Source organism: Alosa sapidissima, chromosome 12 (genome assembly GCF_018492685.1).
Source record: "Alosa sapidissima isolate fAloSap1 chromosome 12, fAloSap1.pri, whole genome shotgun sequence".
Taxonomy (NCBI): domain Eukaryota; kingdom Metazoa; phylum Chordata; class Actinopteri; order Clupeiformes; family Clupeidae; genus Alosa; species Alosa sapidissima.
Genome location: NC_055968.1, coordinates 25515503 through 25525502, shown reverse-complemented (window position 1 = coordinate 25525502; position 10000 = coordinate 25515503). Strand labels below are relative to the sequence as shown.

General features: G+C 49.2%; 1 protein-coding gene across 1 annotated transcript in view; it reads right to left on the bottom strand.

Moving 5' to 3' along the window:
- fbn2b (fibrillin 2b) overlaps nt 1-10000 on the bottom strand; it is a 64655-nt gene that overhangs the window by 29188 nt on the left and 25467 nt on the right. Inside the window, exons 10-18 of the mRNA XM_042056593.1 lie at nt 5664-5816; nt 3611-3814; nt 2890-3033; nt 2227-2346; nt 1848-1973; nt 1452-1574; nt 970-1245; nt 341-394; nt 1-81 (exon numbers count right to left, since the gene is read on the bottom strand). The exon at nt 1-81 is cut by the window's left edge and continues 45 nt beyond it. Of these exons, the coding sequence (XP_041912527.1) occupies nt 1-81; nt 341-394; nt 970-1245; nt 1452-1574; nt 1848-1973; nt 2227-2346; nt 2890-3033; nt 3611-3814; nt 5664-5816 (1281 nt within the window). The remainder of the gene's footprint in view (nt 82-340; nt 395-969; nt 1246-1451; nt 1575-1847; nt 1974-2226; nt 2347-2889; nt 3034-3610; nt 3815-5663; nt 5817-10000) is intronic.

Below are 10000 nucleotides of genomic sequence, written 5' to 3'. Positions count from 1 at the left end.
AGATGCAGCGATAACTTCCGCGCAGGTTCTCGCAGATGCCATTCTGGCAGATGTCGGGGTCCAGGCCACACTCGTTGATATCTGAAAGTGGAAAACAGAACAACATCAGTGTGATGCTCAGGAGGGTTCTGGACTCAAGTGTCACTGTGTAGCTCTCTCGATGCAGGCTAGAACTAAACGCTGAGGTCAGTTTTATGAAATCGCTCGTAAATTCCCGGGAAAAAAAAAGGTTCAGAGGGAGACTGTTTCATGTCAGCGTAACGAATCGTAATGGCAGGGTGTATTTTAAAAGCAGGGGCTCATAGCTGTTTCGCCACGGCGGCGTTCCAACTGTACTCACCTCGTCCGTCGGCCGTGATCCCGATCCCGCTGCTGCACACTGCCAGGAATTCCGCTGGGAAGAGCAAGGGCCAGCACCAGGGCCAGAGAACAATCAGTTCAGCCGAATCCATACATCGACTTCTCAAACACCAGCGAGCAGCCTCCTCAAAGTGGTAACACTAGCGTCCCACTGGTCTGCCCTCCACGCAACCAGACAACAATATTATCTTTGGGTTCATGAAAGCTGCTAGGAGCAATGATAGCTGCTTTTTTTCTAACTTCCACCAGACTTTGCCATCACAGAAGTCCATCCTATCCCTTCACTGTGCTTTATACATAACAAATAATGGACAGGCTGGGATTTATCCCTGTCCTCTTAGACTTGCTTACAGAGCCCAGTAGGGTCTCAGAAATGTTTATCTTTGCGTGCCTGTTTTGGTATTTCTGAAGAACTCCAGAGTGAAGGACACATAGTGGACGCTTTGTCTGAAGCTCAAATTCATTACTCATTATTATGTGATGACTCATGATTGAAAGGGGAAATAAACGTCCTTATACTATGAGATGACCTTCTATACAGTATGTTAGGTACTATAAGATGACCCTCCATATCTAAATGTAGTTGTATGATGCCATTGAGATGGTTACCGGAGTTGCGGGCTGGGCACGGCTGGCAGGGCTCTCCGAAGCCGTGCTCAGGGCTGGCACAGCAGCACTCAGACTTGGTGACGGCGCCGGGGAAGGGCCTTGAGCAGGTGCCCATCTTGATGGCGCCGTAGCAGGTGGTGCGCATGTGGGTGTCCACGCACACGCGGCCGTCCACATCCACGGCCAGGCCCGGAGGACACTCGCAGCGGAAGGAGCCCTCGGAGTTGATGCAGCGGCCGTTCATGCAGATCCCTGGCGTCTGACACTCATCAATATCTGTGAAGAGGGCAAAGGGCTCGTTCAGTACTCTACAGAGGGCACCATTATGTGTGATGATTATGAAAAGGACGGAGGCCCATTAGGGACAATGATGTGTACATATAGTATGTGTACGGGGCATTAAGGTACAACAAAGGAGCAAATGTACTGTGTGTCTGCTGGTGCTGTCTATTACAAAAGTCTACTGTAATCTACTGTAATACCTATGCAATAGCGCCCACTAGCTGCCAGGGTGAAACCAGGCTTGCAGATGCACTTGAAGCTGCCGTCTTCATTGATGCACATGCCGTTCAGGCACATGTTAGTGGTTGCACACTCATCATGGTCTGAGAGAGAGAGAGAGAAAGAGTTGAGAGTTAGCAGGACTCACTTGTGGAAGTACGCTTTCCCTCAGTGGTTTCTGAGGCCGTCAGGAAGCATTAGCCTGTGGCATGGCAGACCTCTGTAAGTCAGCTCAGATTACCTACAGTTGCCTGGGAATCTCAGATATGTTTGGGGAACAACTATGTGAAACTGGCAGGAGTTGTTGTTTCTGGCCTTTTGTGGAGATTGAGGCTGTGTTCAGATAGAAACTCAGCTGTCAAGCTACCATCACTCACCAATGCAATTCTTCTCGTCTGGGGTGAGCTCAAAACCAGCGTTGCAGATGCACTGGAAGCTTCCGTCAGTGTTGACACAGCGCCCGTTACGGCACATGACTCCATTTACGATGCACTCGTCAATGTCTATGACAGAAGAAGGTGAGAAGAGGGGATTTGCAAATGGGGTACATGTTTAATGTGCTTGTGAACAACAACTGCATACAGCATTTAATAGTGTAGAGTAGGAGGACAGACTTACACTTATTTTAGAATATAATGATACACACACACACACACACACACACACACACACACACACACACACACACACACACACACACAATCATAAAAAAACACTCTCAGGGCTACCTAGCCATTAAGTTAGGTGAGGACCTACCGATGCAGGCCTGTTTGGTGGGGGTGCCCTGGTATCCCTCGAGACACTTGCAGTGGTACGATCCTTGTGTGTTCACACAGTCTCCGTTCACACAGGGACTGCTGATACACTCATCCACATCTGCAGGTGAACAAAGAGATCCTCGTATGAACTGATAGGAGGGGTATTCTTTTAGATCAAATAAACAGTGCTTTCACCATGTTCTCACTCTGAGAGGAAGGTGCCCTGACTTGTCTTAAGATGGCAGCAGAGTGTTACAATCCAGAGGGGTCCTGGGCTCTACCACTCAGAACAACGGGGGGTGACCACGTGTGAGGGAGTTTTACACATGCCTAATAAACCCACAGGATGTGGGTCACATCAATTGAATGCCACCTACTGAGAGGTGACCACACACTGAGCTGTCTGGGCTCGCTACTTCTGTCATACGTCTGAAAAACATGGAACACGGCTAAGACAACATGCCATAGCTCACAGCTGAGGGGCTAGCATACACGATAGGCATGAATAATATTTGTAGTGCTGTGCTATGTTTACTCAGAATTACCTGTAGGAATTCTGTACACTTCAGACTCAATAATTATGACAAAAACAATAACCAACAGAGTCCTTTTATGGGTGTTTATCATTGGGGTTTCATGAGACTGGGTTTAGGGGTCGTACCGATACACTCTCCGCGGACGTCCTGTCGGTAGCCCATGTTGCACTCGCAGCGGTAGCTGGTGGGTGTGGGTATACAGCGTCCGTTCAGGCACAGTTTGGTGAAGTGCTTACACACATCGATGGTCTCGTTCACTTTCACAGTGTCTAGAAAGAACACACACCATCCAATGCAGTCAGTGGTATTACTGATAAAGGACCACAGAGGTGGTGACTTGGCAGTAAATGAAAATAATGCCATTGAAAGCCAATAATGGTAAATAATGCCAGTCAATAACCAACTGACTTTAAAGGTGCCATGTGTAATGTCTGCCAAAAAATCAATTCATACTCCACATTCCATAAAAGATGGGGCAGTATACCTCCAGAAAGTGAGTTTGTCTACCCTAGAGTAACAACCGAGACACGTGTATTGCAGTTTGTCTGGCGGTAATGTTACCCGCATACTGCCTCCCATGGCCGAGGTTGGTATTATGACACTTGTCGGGCTGTGGCTAGTAATTTAGCATGCTAATTCAGGTTGATATCTCTGCAGCACTATACCTTGTCATTTTTTTAATGACATCATCACCCTTATTTCCTTCCATTCTTTTGATGCGTGTAGCTCATTTTTTGGATATTTTTACCTCAATTCTTACACATGGCACCTTTAACTGACATTAATGACAATAGCCAACCAGAATAGCACCCGTTCTCCAGCGGTTTGTGTAAAAGATGCACTCACCGATGTCTGGGAATCCATTACCGTTGCCGCCATTGCCCCCACCGTTGCCCCCACCGTTGCCCCCACCGTTGCCCCCGTTGACCTTGTAGCCGTTGTAGCCATGGCCACCGTTTCCACCTCCACCGTTAGGGTAGACTCCACCGTTGGGGTAACCTCCTCCGTTGGCATATGGCAGGCCCTGGATGCACAGGCGCCTGAACTCATCTGCTCAGAGAGAGAGGGAGAGAGAGAGAGAGAGAGAGAGAGAGAGACATGGGGAAAAGAGAGAAAGACCCAGGACAGAAGAGTCAGGACAGAACGAGAGAGGAGGACAGAGAGGAGAGGAGAAAAGGAAATGAAAGAAAGAAAGAAAGAAAGAAAGAAACATTACTACAAGGTCTGCATTAACATGCTTCCAGCTCTGTCACCAATCTGAGGAAATGACATCCATGTAAAATGAACCACACAAAAGCGTGCCGACCGAAATTTAATGAGAAGCATTTTTCCACTGTCCTCAGACCTCCGCAGAGACGGCCCGTAAACCTTCTCATGAACCAACAACCACATGCGCTGGCACACACATACACGCATAGGCTGGACACCACCAGCACACCCATTTATCATGTGAACTGGTCCAGCCATGGAGCCAGGAGCGGAGTCATCTGGGAAGGAGTTGCGCTGCGCCCACCACCCAAACACGGGGTGTGGAGAGGACACGCTAGTAAGATGGAGGACCTAAAGCTGCCCTACACAGACCCCTCATTTCCATCTTGCTTAAAACCCCATCAGGAGCAGCCAGGAGGGGTTATCATTTTTTAAAAGGCATGACATCACCTCCACCTGGCCTTTGCCCCACGTTAACACATTCCGATGGTCTCCGGCAAGTCGGGACAGGGTGATCAGGACTAATGACCCTCACCGGAGGCCAAAACTAATGACTGGCCAGTAATGTCACTCACTTTTCAGGAAAAAGCTGTGCTCTCGAGATGTCATGGCAGGCACAAACACAATCCTGTGATCACAGGGGAATTTTTTTTTTTCCACTTTTACAGACTAATTGATGGCCGATGGTCTTCTAGTCGAAGTCATAAATCTTGTAAAAAATGTAAGGAGCTTGGACAGCAGTAATTGAAAATGCCATTGTGTTCTGGTCATCGTATGACTCACTTTGGTAGTACACGGTCTGGTAGTAAGGCCATTAAAGATGCAGTGCAGTAGAACTCCCATATCCGCTTAGTTAACAACCACCGTTTCAGTTGTCCAGGGTTTACCTCGGCCCCAAAAATATATTAAGTGGAAAATTCCATTCGTAAGTTCAATTCATAAAAATCATGTCACTTGGAGTATCCTTTCCACACTGTCGAGCTGAATATGTGTCTAATGTCGTAATCTCATTTAAATTTTTAATGTACAAAGGACATATCAAAGGGACATAAACATGAGATAAGAGGGCTAGGACATAATGAAAGGCAGGAAGGAAGGTTAGTGTAAAGATACACATTTTGAGTATGAGATATTTTTCATTACTCCATCATTTGTGAAGGGTAAAGCAAGAATGTCACAATCCTGTTCTTTCAAAGGTACACAAAAATAACCAAGTGATCCCCACTATCTACAGTTTCGGCTATCCGCTGTACTTCTTAAGAGTGTATTCCCCACAGGTTGTTACTGTATCTGTTGAAAGCTATAAAGAGAAACATAAAGGTCTACTGAGCTGTGAATGCCTATGATGCTTTCTGGGAACATCTGAAGCACACAGCAAATATAATGATGATGAGAACAGATTACGACAAGGATATTGGAATATAATCACCTTAATGGCCTTCATAACCTTATATTCCTCTAATCTAATTTAGTGTAAAGGGAGAGCTTTGCCTGAAGGGGGAAGTGCTTGCTTGAAGCATACCAAGAGTGCAATAAGTTCACTTTCACACAGAATACCATTGTGTTGGTTGGCCCAATTTAGACGTCTTATGAGGAAGCCAAGTACACTACCTACACAGTATGCTCAATTTCTATGAGGCATACTTCTAAGTGTACTGTTAAGATCCGGTTTGATATGAGTGTTACTCACCGGTTCCCCGTACGGGGCAGACCTCAGAGAGGTGTCCGGCTGCCCAGCAGCGGCCCAGGTCACAACAGCACTGCATCTTGGTGTACTGGCCACTCAGCTCCCCAGCACAGCGCCCACTGGCCATCGCCGAGAAACACATGCCCAGACGCTGGTCTGCAATAGGGAGAGAGAGAGACAGAGAGAGAGAGAGAGAGAGAGAGGGGAAGAGAGGAAGATAGAGGAAGAGAGTGAAACAAACGGGTGTGTAAGCATACAATAACGGATTAAACATATTCCATAATCAGAAGGAAAAAGGCGAGCATGAATCTGTGTGTGTGTGTGTGTGTGTGTGTGTGTTTGGATGTGTGAGTGGGGAGAAAGGTTTTCCGAGAGAATGAGAGAACATAATGGCCCACATTCATCATGTGCTCCTGAGGGTCAGGGAGGTCAGGCCATATGACATTAGCAACCACACTCACTGCAAGTACACCTCCAGGCCCCTTTAACTGCTGTCTGCGCTGGCGGCCTGTTATTTCTTATATACACTCAGTCCTTTACAAGCTGCTCAGAGGTGACATGGTGGTGGGGAGAGTTCAGACAGCCGCTATTAAAGGCTACTGACGTGTCCAGTGTCCCAGCTATAATTCAAACCTTTATTTCGTTTCTTTCTTACCCTCCTGGTGAACATGGCAGGCCTGAGAAGGTAGCCTGAGAGGAAGTTAATTTATGAGGTGGTAGCTGTAAAGGTTGTAAGGCCCTTGGAGATCCAAAGGGCACCGCACTCAAATGGAGTTGTTCACTACGGCTCCCTAGGCCAAGGTCAATGAGTTGGGTCAGCTCAGAGTGTGGTGGGAGACTTTGAGACGTGTGTGTGTGAGAGAGAGAGCGAGAGAGAGAGAAACAGAGAGAGGAAGAATGTGTGTGTGTGTGTGTGTGTGTGTGTGTGAAAGGGAGGGTGGTGTGTGTGTGAGAGAGAGAGAGCACAAATGTAAGAGAGAGAGAGAGAGAGAGAGAGAGAGAGAGAGAGAGAGGGAGAATGCGTGTGTGTGTGTGTGTGTGTGTGTGTGGAGGGGGGTGTTGGCGTTGGTGTTGTATAAGTACACCATGCATATGAAAGTGAAGAAGGATTTGGGGGGAGGGGCAGCACAAGTCGATTAACTTCGCTAATGAGGCAGCAGTCTGGAATTAAACTGTTCCATGTGGAGCAATCCTGGCCAATTATATCAGACATGAGAAGCCGCTGGGGCGGAGGGTACAGCTCCGCGCCCTCGCCGGCACCCTGGCTCTCCCACTGCAGCAGCCCAGCTGGGGGCAGAGCTCAGGGTGGCGTGGGGGTGGGGGTGGGGGTGGGGGTGGGGGTGGTGGAAGTGTGGAGGGAGGGTGTTAGTGGGGGAGAGGCAGGCGGGGGGGCTTGGAGGGACGCTGATGGAGATGATGAGTTAAATTGGAAACAGACCTCGAGTGCACACGCACGCACACACGCACGCACACACACACACACACACACACACACACACACACACACACACACACACACACACACACACACACACACACACAGGCTCATGCTCTCATTTTGCAAGCTTTTTTTACAGACTGGGCTTTCACTGTGCGACAGGGCATTAGGGCTGATTAGCGTCGGACCCAACAGCTCCCTCCGGAACGGTTCGCCACGCTAGGAGCAGAACCGACCCAGCGGCAGACTCCCAAAAAATCAGCCCAGCCGACATTCCAAGAGCCCACCCCCCTCTTGCACACACACACACACACCGTACAGAGAAAGAGAGAGAGAGAGAGAGAGAGAGAGAGAGAGAGAGAGAGAGAAAGAGAGAGTTTGGTGGGGGCACTGGAGGAGGAAGGGGGGATTTAATCAAATGTGGGCCAGGTCAGGGGGGATGAGGGGCTTCAACGCTCAACTGAGAAAAGAGAGAGCATGTCTGGAGAGAAAGAAAAAGGGGGAGAGAGAGAGACAGAGAGAGAGTGAAATCTCTAGAAGAGAGGGAAGTAGGGAGGGAGACAGAGAGAGAGAGAAGAGCATACAGTATGTAGAAGAGAAGTGGTTCCCACAGGCCCCCGCTCCAGTAGAGAATATATGGAGGACGTGTCAACGTGTCACACGGGTCGAACTTCTGCGCTCACTTTAGTTTTTTCCAGGGGACGCTCGAAAGTTCACAAGGTTACTACACAAGACAGATGGGCAGTCTTAAGTGAGAAATGAACCCAAGGAGAGCAAAAAGGGAGGGAGAGAACATGTGCATGAGAGAAAGCTAGAAAGAAAAAAAGTGTGAAAAAGTGTGTATGTGTGTGTGAGTGTGAACGAGACAGAGAGAAAGGACTGGCTGGAGAAGAAGAATTGTTGTACAAATAAAACACTTCAAGAAGCAGTGGGAGAGAAATAACTTGACCCCCAGAGACACACAGACAGACACACACACACACACACACACACACACACACACACACAGACACACACATACATACACACACACACACACATACATACACACACACACACACACACACACACACACACACACACACACACACAGTGAATGAGCTAGCTAGACAAAGAAGGAAGAAGCCCATGTGCCAGAATCAACAGTGAGCATCTCTGCCTGGGCTCGGAGGAATGCTGTGTGTATGTGTATGTGTATGTGTGTGTGTGTGTGTGTGTTGTGAGCAGCTTCTCTCTCTGGGCCCGTCTCTGTCTCTCCCTCTGATGAGTGGCTCCACAGAGCCCAGGCCTGGAGGAGCAGAGGAGCCCCATAGGAACCCCCCAAACACCCCCACATCTCCAACACCACCCCCACATCTCCAACACCACCCCCACATCTCCCACACCACCCCCACATCTCCCACACCACCCCCAAATCTCCCACACCACCCCCACATCTCCAACACCACCCCCAAATCTCCCACACCACCCCCACATCTCCCACACCACCCCCAAATCTCCCACACCACCCCCACATCTCCCACACCACCCCCACATCTCCAACACCACCCCCACATCTCCAACACCACCCCCATATCTCCCACACCACCCCCACATCTCCAACACCACCCCCACATCTCCAACACACTCATCACCCCATCACCTCCAACATATGCATTAAGCACTCCTTCAGCATCGGAGTGAGAGAGGGAGAGGAGGGTGGTCTCTTCTATGGATCCCTACTTTTATCTGCGTCTAGCTATTTTACTCACTTCAGTTCACTGTTGCTCTGTCTGTTCTCAGAATCGTTCTCTCTATCCTTTCTGTCTCTCTTCTTTGCTATCTCTCTTTTTCTCTCTCTCTCTAACTCACTTGCTGTCTTCCTCACTATCTCTCTTCCTCACTATCTTTCTCTCTCTCTCTCATTCACTCTCTCTCTCTCTCCTCCTCACTATCTCTCTCTCTCTGTCCTCTCCTCTCGTGTAACTGTCCCCCCGTCTGTGTCAACTTTAATTTGTTGTCATGATGATGTCGGCTCAGCGCCCACCCCACCCCACCCCACCCAATCCGGCTCTAATCACTCCCAGATGCGTTTACCTTGACGCTGAGCAATCTGGCACGAGCCAACAGAACGCCCTTGTCAGATCCGTGTCGACTGCATTCAGTCTTCATTTCCATTTTACACCCCACCACCAACCACCCTCCATGCCCCCACAACCCCCCTCACCGCCCCAACCCCATCCCTAAACTCCAGCTCTCTTCCTGCCAACAGACAACAAACAAGCGGAGTGAAGATTTCCCCCAGATGGAATGGAAAACGGGTGTCCTGCCAAAGCGAAAACAATGACACACACTGACCCGTAAGAGATTGAGCAGCACGACTGACACACACACACACACACACACACACACACACACACACACACACACATACTTACTCTCCCTCTCTCTTTCTCTTTCTAGGATGCCTTGGCACAGAACTTTTCAATTAGTGCTCTATTCTGCCATTAAGTTCTTGACCAGACATGTCTGATTCAGCCTCAGTAGACACCACCTTATTGTGTATCCGTCCCATCCCCTCCAAAAATGGGGAAACCTATCCTAGGTTCCATCGTGGCCTAGGCCTCTGAAATGTGTGTCTGCACACGTTCCACACCTGGGTGCATTTTTGGCAGATGTCTTGGCTGAGTCAGAGGGCTGCCGCTAAGCTAGCTATCAGCTCCGACTGGGCCACGTGTCTGGTCATGCACACGCCGGGAAGGCAGGCAGGTGGGGGGAGATGTGTGTGTGTGTGTGTGTGTGTGTGTGGGGGTGGGGGGTGGGGGGGGGGTGCTCTTCACAGATCACCATCCCAGATGTTTGCCCTCTCACGATCAAGGACTGGGTGTCTAGCCAGGTGGCCAGAGTAAAAGAGAGCGAAAGA